Source organism: Anomalospiza imberbis, chromosome 2 (assembly GCF_031753505.1).
Source record: "Anomalospiza imberbis isolate Cuckoo-Finch-1a 21T00152 chromosome 2, ASM3175350v1, whole genome shotgun sequence".
In the NCBI taxonomy this organism is placed as follows: domain Eukaryota; kingdom Metazoa; phylum Chordata; class Aves; order Passeriformes; family Viduidae; genus Anomalospiza; species Anomalospiza imberbis.
The window spans coordinates 23,498,659-23,514,686 of NC_089682.1; the positions used below are offsets into that span (position 1 = coordinate 23,498,659).

The window sequence follows — 16,028 nt, forward strand, 5'->3', positions numbered from 1 at the left end:
TGTCATGGGCCGGGATTTTTTGCACAAAAGGGTGCTGGTTTACATCATAGGACTTGCCTGATCATGAACTTCTTTAGCAAAACAAAACAAATGAAAAACACATACCAGTACTAATTATCTTTACTAGTTATTCTTCCTCCTTAGAGCAGTCCCACGTTTTTAGGCACCGTATGTAATGTGACTAAAGGAGATGATATGGAGCTATTTATTAGTAATAACCAACACTGAAGGACTTCTCCATTTCCTCCCTACAGGTTTGAACAGGTTCTCCAGTAAACTTGTTGTAGTAGTTTTACTGTGATGGTGATGGTAAATATATGCTTTAACAACATTTGTAAAGAAAATTATATATTTGCAGGGAAGAAAGAAGCAGGCTTTCAGGAAGACAAATGCAAACCTCCTCAGACTACAGGAAAGACACTTTTGTCTGCACCCATGGAGACATTTAAATGACTGATTCCTTTCCCAGAGAGTTAGGTGTTTAAATCACATTCCATTTGCATGGAACGTGTACCACCATGTTCCCCCAAAATGACAGAAGAATGATCTGTTATATCAACTTATTGATAGGTAGAAAGTTTTGTTATCCTTTCCATTGGTTTAATATTGTTATAAAAAGGTTTCCTGGGGGAAAATAAAAAAACCCTACAAACCAAAAGGAAGGAATAGGAGGAAAATCAGTAATTTACGACCCAAATAATCATTTAACTACCAGTATGGTTTTATGTGCTGAAGTTTGACAAATGCACATATATGAAAGGCCACAGGGAACAACCAAATTGACACCTGGAACCCTTCTGGTCCCTGAAAATTCTGAGCTTATAAAGGAATATAAGTACACGAAATATTTTTTGCAACTGAAATAGAAGAATAAGCCTGCACTAAAATAATAAATTGAGAAAACCATTTAAACTACTGTTCTCTATTTTGGTTTTTTTTTTTCCTAAATAAAATCTCTTTTAAAAAGATCTTCACTGTCTTTGGAAAGATTAATCTCTAACATCTGCTCCTTTTAAGAGAAAATGAAAATAGAACTAACCCTTAGTGTAAGCACTGTAGAGTAAATGATTAGAAACATATAGGGGGTAAATTGTTTTAAGATAAAGGAACATGGCTGTAGGCACCTAATGCATGTGTGGGGAAAGTGAAAAACTGAGAATTATGAATTATCAAGAGCAAGGGAAAAGCCAAGATTATTCAAAAAGTACCTGTGACCAAAAGGTGACATTTTAAGTTAAAATTAAGACAAAGAATAAAGAAAAGAGGAATATAGGGCTGCAGGCTTGCCTATGAATTGTGCCCAAATTGGGCAAGAAACTATGTTCAATATCCATTATTGCAATCTAGTGGCCAGCTCTACTTCCACTTGCAATTTATGAAATTAGGAGCTTTGATTCTCTACCTCATTGTACGTAGAAAGAATGACATTTTTTTTCCCTGAAGTATTGTGGATAATAATCAGTATCTGCAAGATAAATTCTGACATGGTTATAGAGAGGTGGCAAAGCACCCTAATAATATGTTGACATTCTAAATATAAACATTGTAATTATGTTGCTACAACTACAACTAGGAAATGCCTTGCATACAAAGGAAGGAAGCAAACTTAAATCTTAAGAACAGACACTGCATTGAACAGAACTAATCCTGTGCTTGGGAGCCTTGCTGAATCACAGCTCTTTTGAATGGGTGCTGTCATACATGCCACGAGCTGTTGAAGCATGGCAGTAGGAGGCTCCTTAAAAAAAAGTTTTATGGTCCTGAATGCAAGTAATTTAAACATTAGGTAAAATTCGTAGCATAAATGGAAATATCAGTTGAAGACAATCAATAGCTTAAGTAAAATACTTTATGTCCTTTTTAACATCTGAGAAGTGAATGATTTCTTAGTTTTTATCAAAAAGGAAAGGTTTCAGGAAGGTCAAATATCAATTTTCTTGGCTAGACCAAAGTTAAGGTACTCTCTTGAATATAATTATCACAATCAGCTTATATCTTTTTTCTCAATTTGCAATTATTTGGCTAGAAAAACAAAGTTAGATCTTTAGACACACTAAGATTTGTTAAATGTTTTGATGTGTATTTTTCAAATTGCTGTCTTAAACAAAATTTTCAGTTATTGTTAAAAGAGCTTTGTTGGCTTGCTTACCTTTTGACCAAACAGAAATTAAATTTACAGCTTGCCAGAACATTTATAATTGGCAGTTTAAGGAATCTTCAAAATATATAATTCAAGGCCTAAACCATAGTAAATCTATGCTCTTCTGTATAGAATGTACAGAGCATAGTCACAGAATGGGTAAGGTGGGAAAGGACCACAGTGGGCCACCTGGTTTAACCTCCCTGCTCAAGCAGGGTCATCCCAGAGCACATGGCACAGCATTGCATCCAGATGTTTTCTGAATATCTCCAGTGAGGGAGATTCCACAACCTCCCTCGGTGACCTGTTCTAGTGCTCAGTCAACCTTGCAGTAAAGAAGCAGAAAGTAAAGCAGTAAAGTAGTAAAGCAAAACAGAAAGGCAAAACTTGCACTCCAAATAGTTAACAGATGAAATCTGAAATTTTGTAGCAAAAATGATGTCATCCTCCTTGACTGGTGACTTTTCAAAGGCTGACAGGAAGCAGAGATGACCTAATGATTTTCTGTATTAGTCATAACCCTTCATGTCAACAAGCTAAAAGATAAAAATGCATTTGATATCCTCTGATATTATGACTATAAATTGGACTCTAAGGATACCTTAAAATTCAGGATAAATGTACATATATTTGTAATTTTTATAAATAATTTATATATTTGTGCTAAATGTTTTTGTATGCACACAATTATTTCTCATTATTATTGAACCTACACCACATAGAAACTAATAAGCCTTACATTCTCATGATGTCACATTTAATGAAAAGGAGATGCCAAATGCTACCCGTGTGACTTGATTTACACATCAGCTTCGCAGATATCCTGCTCACGGGATCATAGGGTAGTAGCTGTGAACAGGGTAAAATTGGGCCAGAATAAAGCATGGAAAAAATTAGGATTTCCTTCCCAATTTTAATGTGTACGATTTACAGTAACTTGGTTTTCACACCAATTTGCCTTGTCTTCCAGCATTATCGTCAACAGCTTCTTGGCTGCTCTGGAAGGAGCTATATTCGGTACTCCACTGCTGCTGCTGCATCAGGCGGGTGTCTTCTCGCCTCGGCCGAGCACAGCCTAGCAGTATCCCCAGCTATGCCCAGCCACACGAACACTGCGGCTGGATCAGGGGGCGCGGACGGGCTGTGACCGGTGCGGAATCCACACCTGCCTGGAAAGGGGAGTAAAATAAGCTACTCGAACGCGTTCCCACGCGTGGGGAAAGACCAGCTTCTCCCAGGGCTGTTACTGTACAGCCGAGGGGGGGCCGGCTGCTGCTTCGCAAGGGCCTCACTGCTCATTTTTAACTTTCTGCGGGGAGCGGACGGGACCGTCCCAGGTATCCCTGCAACACTGAAGGAGCGCGGGGCAGGCGCGGCAGCCGCCAGCACTTCCCTCCACCCCGTTCCCCCCGCAGCGCTGCCCCTCGGGCGGGACGCGGGGTGGGGAAGGACGAGTACAGAGGAATCGGGGCTGTCACACGGTTCCGGGCCGTGCCCGCGGCGAGGGGCGAGGGCCGCGCTCCGGCTGTGCGGCGGGGCCGCGCTTGCCCCGGCCCCTCCCCGCCCCGCCAGCTCTCAGCGGGACGGTGCCGCAGCGGCAGCGGCAAACCCCGCCCTCCGCCCCGCGTGTGGCGCGGCTGGGCGCACCCTCGCCATTGTCTGCGCGGCGGTCCTTGCCTGCTGCGGGCATCGGCGGGCGGCGCGGCACTTGCGGCCGCGATGCTGAAGGGCTGCGCGCCCCCTCAGACGCGGCAGCGGGCTCCTCCAGCCCTGGGGAGCAGCCACCCCGCCTGCTGAAGACTGAAACTTTGCGTCCCCGCCGCTCCCTCTCCTCCCTCTTCCTCTCGCCTTCCTCCATGCGCTGAGCGGCCGCGGGGCGCCCGCTCGGCCCCATGGACGCCTTCAGCGCTGCCAAGGCCAAGATGGGGGCGAAGAGCGGCGGCGAGGCGGCGGCAGGAGTGGCCGCGCCTCAGCCCGCCGTGCCGGCCCCCAGCCCCGCCGGTCCCGGCTCGCCCGCCGCGCTCGAACCCGCTGCCTACAAGCTGGAGGACCTGGAGACCCTGGCCACCGTGGGTGAGTGCGGGAAGGAGGGGAACAAAGGAGCTGCCGAGGTGCTTGTCTGCGACCGTGCCCGGAGAGAGGAGGTGCCCGAACAGCTGGCTGCCCCCTTCCCCAGGGCCCTCTTTTTTGTGTTCTTTTCTCTGCCTCCTCCCCCCCGCTCCGCTCCCTTTTCTCCCGCCGCGCCACCGCTGGCCGGCGTGAGGGCAGCCGGGGTGCCTGCGGTGGCTGTAGGTGCCTGTGGGCGGCTGACGAGGACGCGCCGCAGGCTCCGCGCAGTTCGGGAGCCGCGCTGCGGGGCAGTGGGAGACTGTGGGTATTGTGCGCCCCCGGTGCTGCCGTGTTCACCGGCTGCGGGATCTGCAGCAGAGCGAGCCTGCACCCAGACCTGGATTTGGCTTGTCTCTGGGATGAGTACTGCCGCTGCTGACGCTGAAAGACCTTTTGGTATAAAACCTGGTTTATCTGGTTTAACTTCATTTACCTGCATCATGATAAAAAATTCATCATTTAAATTAGCTGTTGGGCCAGGGAACAGATCAAACAGGTTAACCGAATGCAGCTGAGTGTTATGTCAACCCCCCGACACGCTGTTGTCCTGAATATTGATGCAAAGATGCTTTGCATGTGTATTTGTAGAATTTTGGTAGAAGGTAAGGTCTCATCTCAAAAGTAACACGCTTACTAAAACTGCCTGTAGTCAGTGGCATTGCAGAGTAAATGCATGTGCCTAATAAATAGGCATTTCAGACATCAGTGATGATGTTCATGGTGTTCATGTGTGCTCTATTTGTGCATTGTATTTGAACATACATACTGACAGTTGTATATGTTTTCCACTTGGTTTGAAAGCTTGTATGTTCAACTACATGGAAGTCTTATTCAATTTTTCATTATAGGACTGTGAAATTATTTTGGATATGTTTATTCCAGTAAATAATGTGATGTAAATCTTAATTTCCCCTAAGCTCTCTTCAGCCAAAAGGTCCGCTATAAACCCTTTTTTAGTGAAGTTGATGGCTTTAAACATGGAATTGGAAAGACCCAAGAGTGTTGTTGTCAGTGAAGAACGCATTATCTTCTCTTGAAGTGCGTTGTGTTTTGAGATAGTATTCCAGTTTGAAATGTGGGCAGACATTTTACTGATAAATTATTTGAGATTATTAAGAGACTTCTTGAAAGGTTTGTAATGTTTTTTTCCCGTCCAGAAGTGGTTGCTTTTCTTCATTACATCATGACCGTTTAGTCATCACTGAGGAGTAAGACTAAGGGTGAAACACAGATTGCAGAAAAATAGTAATTTTTAAGGAAGGCAGTGTAGTCATGGAAATATTCCTGTGGCCAATGAAGAAATGTGGAAATAATCCTGGTGTCAACCTTAAACAGTATATATTAGAGTGTTCTTTAATATGCTCTTTAGAGACTAAGGAAAGGGAAAATTGTGATTCCACAGAATTTAAAGAGAGACTTGAAAAAAGTGAGACGCTACCTGTTATGGAGGAACAGAGAAAGAAATAAAAGGTAAACAGAGCAGATAGCTGCCTGTCAAGGCACTGGCAGACTATATAGTCTCCCTTCACTCTCTGTCTTTTCCAGCTTGATTTTTTTTCTCTTTTTTCCTCAAATAGCTCTGTCTCAAAAGATGACCATTCTTTGCATCTCTCTTGAACTGTGTAATTGTCATTTTATAGGGAAAATAGAACTAAAAAACAAAACTGGAAAGGTATAAAACTGTGCAGAGATAAATATAAAAAGCCTTACCTTGTCAAAGAAACTAAGGTGGCTTATTTTAAGTTGGTTGAAAAATGAGTTTATGACATGCCTGGGTGTCTTGCTCCTGACTAGGAAGCAATATTGCAGCCTCAAAGTGATACTGAAACTGAACACGTGAATACCTGCTCTGAGTGGCCAAGTTTATAAAAGACGCAGTGCCCCCCTAATGCTTCTGTAGTGCATTAGTCGGGAATCTGAGTCAGATCTAAGTCTGCGTGAGGTTGGGCAGCTCTGTGTGCACCTGCTAACATGAAGCTTTGGAGACCTGATTTAAATGGGCTGCAAGTTAAATCAGTGCAAAATACTGCAGGCGGTAGAGTAGATTTGTATTTTAGCTTGAGAAACTTTTTGCTTGGCTTAGACCTTTTTTAATTCAGTTAGTTAAGTACACTGTAGGTTCATATCACATGTACTGGAAGAGTATATCTACAGTTCTTTTTAGCAGTGGTTTAAGTCAGCATTACCTTATCCTCCATTTTGATCTCCCTGATCAAACAGATGGCATTAATGTCATCAGTTACAGCAATTTAGAGTAGTCTGCAGTTTGACTGCTCTGATAAGGATAACCATTTTCTTCTGCTGATGTTCTTGAAAGCTGTATACTCTGTCTGAGATAATTGGAGATGTTTGGGGATGGGAGGGGAAATACCCAAAAATTACATAACAGGAAGTTTTGGTATGTCCTTTACTAGAATCATTACTTATAGATACACCCAGGCTTAGAAATAGTTTTGGTGTTGGAAACTATCAACTTGAGAAAGTAGAAAGTCAAAATAGGAAGGTGAGTTCCATGCTGTTGCAGCTGTTTTGATTAATATTTAAGGTAACAGAATTGTGTTGCTGTCTGTGAGATTGTAGTCATCCATGACTTTATGCAGCTTCTCTTGGAGGATGGAATAAAATCCATGTAAAAAAAATGTTGAACGCAATACCTGCTTTGAATAGAGCAACTACTGTTTTAAGTTTCCTTCATAGTCTGAGAGGATTAAAATCTTTCTGTTAACCTGACCACCATAATGCAGGCTGGATTTTCTGTGACAAGTGTTTTCTGTGATTTCTGTTGGGATGCTGTGCCTGGTTTAGCAAAGGTGTAAAGGCGGGAAGAGCAAAAGGGAAGTACAGTTGAGTGTAATGATTCAGAGGACATTTATCTCCCCCAAACATCCCAGGATTCAACCATTGTTTGGGTGTTTGTGGGCCCTTTGTTAAAAGGCAATTGGAGGAGATTCTGGAGTGCAGGTTTGCTTTGAAGGGAAGTGCTTTAATATTTAGTTGATAAAGTGAAGTTACGGCTTTGGGGAGGGGACAGGATTGCGGCACATACTGGTTTCTGCACTCAGAGAAATTAAACAGGAAAAATATTCCTTTGAAGGTACTTCCTGAGGGGTTGAACATGTGGCTTTGAACCTTTGAAGTGTATGGGTTTTTTAACTAGTCTCCTTGTATGAAAGTTGAACACTCTTGCTCTGGAGCCCTTGAAGTTGCCTGGTTGTCCTCATCTTGTTTTGAATTAATTTTCCTTTCAAAGGAGGTTGAAATACAAATGTTTGCTCAGCACATTCAGAAACTGCTGTTCAGGCCAGGCTGAAATACTCTGAATCTTGGTGAATTTATGTACTCAACTGTGCCAAGATATAGTTTTGTGCTGTACAGAAACAAAGAATTTATATGCCATGACCACCATTCAAAGTTCATGGCCTGTGCTTATCTGAACCTATTTCAAACTTCTTGTAAGTCTGGTCAGTGAAAGAGGGAGACTGAACACTAAGCATAGTTTCTGAATCATCCTTCGTTGTGATGAGCATTTAATATGGGCAAACTTCTTGTTCCAGAAGCCACAGTGCCCACAGTTGGACACCTGACACGTATCTTGAAATAGAGGTGCTAAATTTTTAATTATGCCATAATGAAAAAGTAATTCAGGTAAACTAGAATAAGTAATACAGGAAAACCAGAAGATACTTCTTCAGTTTTGGGTACATAAAGGTGGGAAAAGTGTTACATTCCCAATTGAAATGCATGGTGATGGGAAAGGGAGAAGGAAAAAAACACCAGGAGGAGAAAGGTGACAATTTTTTTCTTGCCCTCCCTCCTTTTCTTGTTCATTTTTCAGAGTTCAATGAATTCCATAGCAGACTGCGTAAATGTAAATTTGGAGTTGTGAATCTGTTCAATTGATTGAAATATTTTAATGATGATATTTTTATGTAAAAAGATTCTTTTAAACTAGTGTTCCAATGAAGTGCTTTACACTAAACAAATGCAGAATAAAAAAATTGGGCATACCAGTATTTTCATTTTTATGCACATGGGAAAATTTAAAAATGTTCATGGGAAAAATGAGGTGCTACATATTTTCAAATACTTAATTTCTCTCTGTTCACACACAAAATAGGCTAGCCAAATATATTTCAAGTGGCATTGTATCAACATGACAGTAGGTACACAGCTGTAGTCTAATTCTACAGGGAATTGTCTAAGTAAGAAATTGTGCCCCAGAGTAGCTAAGTTCTTTACATGAAAAGAACGCTGGTGGCTTTTTTCCTTTTCTTAGAAGCTTAAATTAGTTCACTTTCTTACCAAGTGTTATTTTTGGTTTCACTACCAAGGTTGTCACCTATTTTAAATTTTCTAAGGCATGCATGAGCATTTTTTCCCTGTTTTGTCACATTTTCTTGATACTGCAATGATAAATAATAATCCATGATTTTACTTGGCAATGTTCTTGAATACCACACATTTTAAAAGAAAACATGGTCTGAATGTTGTGACTGTAATGGTGACCTGAATTCACCATTACGTTTGTACATCTTTGAGGCTTTAGTCATAAAGCTAAATTACTTGGATTTTGTTTTCACTCTCTGTATTTCTTACTTCATTTTTTCCTCCCACAAAATGACACTTGTCCCAAAATAAATCATTATTATTATAGCTGCTGTTGTAGAGAGAAATGATCAGGTGTGTGACTCAGCTTTCTTCCCTTGCTTTTCCTGTTATCCACTGCTGAGGTGATTTTCAATACCATAAGGTTTATTGTAGATTAGGCAGCAACAGGTTCTTTCCCATAAGTTTCTTGTGCTCTTTAGGATGGAAAAAAATGGATTGAAACGAGTATTCTCTTTTATCTTTCAGAGAGGTCAGAAAAGTGAGAGTGTATGGAAGAAGTCTGAACATGTGAAAATTGAAAGTTCACATTTCTGCTTTTCTATCTTCAGTGTTTAAAATCAGTCTTGAGGTAAATTGTTAGTGTTTGCCTGTCACCTGTTTCTTTTGTCTGAATCTAGTTTAGATATTTAATTAATTGCAGAAAGAAATTAATTATTCCTTTTCTGATGTTGTGATTTCGACAGTGTTATAGAATAGGCTTCGACACTCAAATGTGCTTCTTAAAGATAAGTAATTTGTAAAGTCCTATAAATAGCCCTGAGATACCCAGAAGTGCTTTTTGCAATGCAAATAATCAAATAATCTGGAACCCAGCTAGTATTAACATTTCAGAAATAAGAAGCATGCAAAACTCACCCACAAAATCAAAAGTACCTAACACCATACATTTCCCCTGCCAAGTTTTACACTTAAAAAAACCCTGATGTACCAGGTGAAAATACTTTGGAAAAATTCCGCTGTTAAGTGTTACGTCTTAGCCCAAACTGAAGAAGCTAAGAAACCTGCAGAGAAATGGAGATTTTAACTATTTTTTTTTTTCCTTTTTCAGTGGGAAGAAACAGGAACTTTAAAGTGCTGGGGGTTGAAAGCATGTAGGCTTTTAGGGCTTGACTCAATTTTTTCTATGTTTAGCTTCTTGAGCATGCTTGTCTGGACTGTTTTTAGAGGACAGGGAGAGCAGCTTTTTGGAGATGACTGTCTTGATATTTTGGCTTTCATGTAATGAAAACTTAGGGAAACAAATCCCTTCCGAACGAGTGTTTAATTGTGGTTTGGTCCACTTTTAAGGGTGATAGTCAGTGTAACCTGAAAAAAAAAAGACAAGTGTGGTGAAATTTTATACCATTTTGTTTATTATGAGAGACATAGAGGTGTATACAGCAATGAAGAGTGATTTTTTTTTTTTTTTTTTGTACAGTAAAGATAAGAACCTGTGTTTCCCTTCCAAGGTCTTATCCGGGCATAAGTTGTTTTTAACCAAATTATTTAGCTCAGTGTAATTCCCCTACTATTGTCACTTACCAGTGTAAAACATTTTCAGTATTAGCTTGTACTACTAAGGAGTAATGTAACATGTTTTGTTTACTTGGGAAAGCATCCATTCATCTCTGCAATATTTTAGAGGGTTTTTTAGCAGCTTCAAACTGGTATGTAAAATTTTGCTGAGTACTGTGTGTTAGTAGGGTAGAATAGTTCTCAAAATTAGACTATTTGTGTTTTCTCCTAGAAAGACTGTTTTTCAAATGACTGAACAAGTGTTGATTTCTTTTTTTTTTAATAAATAAAGAAGGGAAAGATATATGATACAATGTTTTTTGCTGATAATGTTCAGTTTGTGAACTGCACTGTTTGCACTTCACATTAGAGCACCGGTTCGGTTTTCTGTATAAAATACGGATTTTTTTAATCCTTACGTTTAATACTGGAGTAGATCAAAGATGGAGATCTGTAGAATTTGGTCATGAAAACTTTCCACTTGGGTGCCCTTTTACTTCTGGCTGGTTTCTTCACTCACATCCCAGCTTGGAGTAGTTGCTAGCTGGTCTGTTAATTAATTGACCGTAACTTTTGTGTAAATGTGTTGTCTTTTTTCTTCAGGGAATCAATTGGTCTGCTTTGATACGTTTCAAATCAGACAAATCATATGTGTGTGTGTTATTTATTTATTGATAACTGAGGCACATTAAATATAAATGAAGGAAGCATCCTTTTCGTGTCACTGAACTGTATGGTACAACCTATTTCTATATGCTACTGATGGTGATGGAATGTGAGACTTGTTTGCTGGGTTGATCTGGTCAGTGGAACCATTCTCAAAGTATCTGATTTTCTAGTCTTGTAACTCTTTTATTTGTTAGGGAGAGTATTTCATAGCCCTTATGCTAACCAGCTATCTTGTCTGTATATCAAGAGACTAATTTTTACGTGAAATCTTTGCTCTTGTTTCTTTCCTGGATATTTGGTTTGAATATCACCTACAGCTTTCTCTGTTGGATTATACATTATATATGTAAATATTTATATATATTTAAGTTTACACAAACTCAAAAATTTTAAGTTTTACTGTTCTGCAGCTTGATAGAGGAAGAGTGAGAATATGTAATTCTTCTGCTCATTTTCTGTCAGCATATATGGACTTCTTAATGGCTATCACACCAGATCTTTGTTTCTAGAAACTATTCATACAGTATCTACAGTATGCAGGAGTCGGGTTTTTATTTAATTTTTAACCTGGGATATTTTTTACTTCATTAAAGGATTGGTTCTGAGCTATTTTTGCATGAAAGATCATGTACCTGTTATTTGTTAATTTGATTCTAATATGCAATTTGTATATTCGAGTGTAATTATTTGTATTTTGTATTTATTGGAGTGCTGGAGAAAGGGAACTCAAAAGCAGAAGGGCTATATATTATAAACCGTTATCAACAGTTGTAACCTGTGACTCAGACGTGTTGTTTTTTGTATGTAGTCTTGCTATTGTCTAAGGCATATTTTTAAAAGCACTAAAGCTAACAATGCAGTAAATTATTTTGCCTGGGAAATATGATTATAGAACCTCTGACATTGTCTAATACAAGAGGAAATCAGGTGAAAGTGCCAAGGTGTGGGATTTTTTGTTTTGTTTTCTGTTTGATTGGTTTCTTGTTTGTTTGTTTGTTACATGATTCTTTCCAAGGAGGTAAGGGCTGATTACCAAAATCCTATAAAATGACAGTTTAAGTTGTCCATTATGCTGTGTTTTTTATGAATTTTGAAATTGTTTTTTGCTAAAATGTAGCTTCTTACAGAGCATTCTTGGTATTTGTTAAAGTGTTGTTATGTTTGTTTAGGGGAATATGGTGACTCAGAGCAGTTTGAAATATTAATAGTAATGACTCTGCCATTATTGTTGAAGGAGCAAGGTGTTCTCTAGACAGAAACAAAATGTCTAGTTAGTACTGCTTTTTATGCCTCTCAGGTATTGCTCCAGTCCGTAAATTAAATCCTCTGAAATGATTCAGGTAGATGTTAAGGAACTATCCTTCTACAGACTCTTCCAAAAACAGGCTAGACTGGGTATAAGATTATTACTTTGCTGGTCTGCTAATGGGGATGCACTGTAATAGCTGTATGCATGGCAAATATAAAAATGGAGGGGCTGGTGACTGACTGTGCTCATATAGAACTTCTGGGTGCTATAATAGCAGACTCCTCATGCCACCTGCCTCAAAACTGATGACAAACTTCTAGCCTCAGACCTCTTCCCTCCCAGCTTGGAGTGGCTTCCTACAGCTCTTGGCTGCAGGAGATGATAGCCTGTGCAGTTTCAATTTGCGTGGCCTGCCAAAAGTAACTTCAGAGTATGCATTGTAAAATTTTTGCTTGTTTTCAGGAAAATTAGTGGGTAACTTGCCTGTCCCTGGAGAACAGTGAGGACAATGGTGGTCAGTCTGTTTCTAAACTGGGATTCTTGTCCTCTCTTTTATGAAAATTTTTTCCGATTGCATGTCACTATGTTGAGTTTGTGTTCTGAGGCCGTTAAATTCTCCCTGACTTCTGTGACTTTCAAAACCCTATAAAAAGTTTGGCAGTATGTCTTTATTTAAGCCACCCAGTTGTCACACTCAGAAGTGGTGAATTTAGAATTTATGGTGAAGCAGCACCATTTTTCTTCCTCCTTTTTTTAGTTACCAACAGTTAAATTCCCATATTTGTAGAAATTGTTCATTCTTTCATATATTTGGAAATAGTGGAATTTGGGTTATAATAAATTTTAAAAACATTTCTAAAATTTTCCCAGTATTGCACCTTAAATGAAATTATTTTGTTCGAAAGCTTTTCTATATCTCTTCTAGTATTTTTACAGTGAGTAGCTATGTATCCTTGGATTTGTTTATGGAAAGATTTTCTCAATTAAAGTTGAGTTTGTTTTGTTTTGTCTTGTTTTTCTGCTACAAATGCCAGCTGGGAAGAAGCTGTGAGAAAGTGTGTCCTACAAGATAGAGCCATTAGAAGGAAAAACAAAAGTAACTGAGAAGAGAATTGGAAAGAATCTGGAAAAAAACCCAAACAGTTAATGCAAAATATTTTCAAAACTATGAAGATTTTTTTTTTCTGGGGGAAAAAAGGAGTTTTAATTTTTTTTTTCATTTCAGTTTTACATTCATTCAGGCTTTATACATTCATCAGCTGAAAAGTAGATACTTGGGGCGCATCCAGTCCTGATGCTGTGAAATGACATCTATCCATTTTAAGTATTTTAATAAAATAGATTATATTCTTTGTTCTAATAAGTAGAGAGTTTCTAGATTTATCTTAACTCTTTATCTGCAACACTTGACTTACTATAAGGTAAAAGATTTATTTTGGTGGCAGTGGTGATAAATTTTGCTGCCTTGCTTCTTAGGCAGACCTAAATTTTTCAATGCTCCTAGACTACTGTTAGTTGTGGATTAGACAGAGTACAGCCTGGTTTGTTTGATTTGGCATAATTCTGTAAAAACAATTTTTTAAAAACATATGAACATGAAATACGTATGATTTGTGCTGTCTGCAGGTGATGTTTCTTATCAGTGAATTCTTGATCTGTGGAGAAGAGCTTGCTAGATACGCTAATCGTTAGTATAGAGACACCATTGTGAAATGATAAATGAGGAAGACAACTGGTTTTGTGACTAATTAACCAGTGTCACAGCAAGCAGTCTTTTTTTCTTTGTCTTTTTTTTTTTCTTTTTTTTTTATCCTGACAGGTTTGCAGGTAAACCCATCTAATTTAAGGGTAAGACAGGAGTTGGTTTCATAGTTAGCAATTTCATAGCTTAGTGTCTGCCTGTTTCACATTGCTTTAAGAGTTTCCCATGATTGTACCTAGGTGATAAAAGACTGCAATATAGATAATTTTGTCTTTGAATTGCAACTGAAATGCTTTGGCATAGTATTTGGAGACAAGGGTTTACACTTCTGTGTTAAATATTCTTTTAGAATTTTACTGATTTTGTGTGGTTGCTATTTGCATTTTTTAAAAGAGGATTCTTGGTGAAATGGGGACTTAACAAAAAAAAATGAATAATAAGAGAAGGCTGGCAGGCAGTGGAGATGAATGCATATATGAGGCTATACCTTTGGTACAGAATGTTGGAGCTCCTACTGAAAATGCTGTTGGAAAAAGAAATAATGAGGGGGCTTAATGCTATTTTGAGACACTTCCATTTTGTGTAGGTGGGTTTGTATTTCCTGGATAATTGCTTCTTTTCAGAGCAAAACTAGTAGAACTGAGTGAAAGTGTAACCAGGAACACAGTTGGGTATTCTTTATGATTGTAAGTGAAGAAACTGATGTCACTAGTTCTTGATAAATGTATCTGAATGTGTAGTTTTGCTAGGTAATAGTAGGTGTGCAATGTCATAAGTCAGTGGAAGTAAGTCAGCTGTGGTGCTTTTTTGATGGAGTCTCTGATATGCTCAAGTTGGGCACTCCTGCATGAAACATGGCCAGTTTATGTCCTGTAATAAAATATATTGCTAAACCTCTCTCTGATCTTTGTATGTTTTGGCATTTAAAACGTGTACAAGAGGGAAAAATCTCCTATTGGCAGTTGGGTGTAATACCTATGGAGAGATGGAGAACTTCAGGTCCTCCCATGATAGTTGAGATTTCTAGTCCGATTGGCTTTCATTTTTTATAGAAGTGTTAAGAGCTGCATTGTTTGAGAACAAACTAAACTTTGTTGCTTGGTCTCCTTTAATTCTCTGAAAAATGAATTTTGGTATAGAATTAAACATTGATTGTAATAATAAGACAGAAAAAAAAGCCATCTAGAAAGGCAATACCACTTGAGGGAAGGGGGAGCAAAGAAAATGAGAAAAGCCATACTGTGTTTTATCGCTTCACTTTGGAGAGCCTTCCACAGCATAGTTTTATAAATTTTTATAAGCAGACAATTTTTTGGGGTGGGGGGGGTGGGAGGGAGGGAAAGGTGGAAACTTTGGAAACTTGAATGATTTGCCGTAAAGTACAGTCATCTCTAAGGAGTTTTGCATGTTGTACACAGACCTCATTTTAGAGACTGAAAGTAAACTTGATTTAAAAGGGCACTATAGTGAAAACAGGTGCTTAGGGACTCTTTAAACATTGATTATACTTAGCTTGTGTACTGGCATGTCCTGCAAAGGATAACATTTCGTTTTTATGTCAAGAAGAATGAAATTTTATTAGTCATTGGCAGAGCTTTCTTCTGGTACCTTGCGAGGAGGTGTATTTTATATAGTGCAGTGCTAGTTTCTTCTTCCATTAGTGATGTATGAGGACCTCATATATATGACACAATAATTTTGTCAGTCTGTTGTGTCTTCTGAGACTATTCGTTGTTCCTAGGTAATCTGCAAGCATCTGAATCTGAAACAAGCTTCAATAACAGTATATACCTAATGTGCCTGATAATTTTTCTTGTTTGGTTATGTCATCTGTCTTCAGGGAAGAAATATGCCTTTTGGCTTTGATACTAAAAACTTAACATGCTTCACCTTTTTGTAAAAAATGTTAATGGATAATATAATAACCATCAGATTACCAGCAGCTTTCAGTTACAACTGATTTAAATATGAGCTTATGAGCAGGCCCAGATAGATTGGTTTTGTGTTTATTTCTTGATACTAAATCTGTCCCTGCCTTCTAATTTTAGCAGCTTTGAGCTTGTTTCCTTAAATGTCGATTCTGAATTATAAATGATATTGAACTGTTTGTTCTTTAAATTGAAAACAAGTCAAAATATATTTCTGGTGAGCTGTATGCTGTGTCAGCTGTAATAGTGAGTGACCCTCAGCAATGATGTTTCAATTTTGGAGAAACAGGGTCTACAAAGGGCACATTAAGTACACTTGGCATGTGAACTATAACTCATTAATTCAAT

The 16,028-nt window shown here is 38.8% G+C and overlaps 1 protein-coding gene across 2 annotated transcripts in view; it reads left to right on the forward strand.

The window, feature by feature from the left end:
- Positions 1–3,633: 3,633 nt before the first annotated feature.
- Positions 3,634–16,028, forward strand: part of PRKX (protein kinase cAMP-dependent X-linked catalytic subunit) — a 54,861-nt gene continuing 42,466 nt past the window's right edge. The window contains exon 1 of one of the 2 annotated variants that reach the window (XM_068180120.1): positions 3,634–4,213. In XM_068180120.1, coding sequence (XP_068036221.1) covers positions 4,033–4,213 — 181 coding nt within the window. In that variant the 5' untranslated portion in view covers positions 3,634–4,032. The remainder of the gene's footprint in view (positions 4,214–16,028) is intronic. The other variant, XM_068180119.1, reaches the window with a different exon arrangement.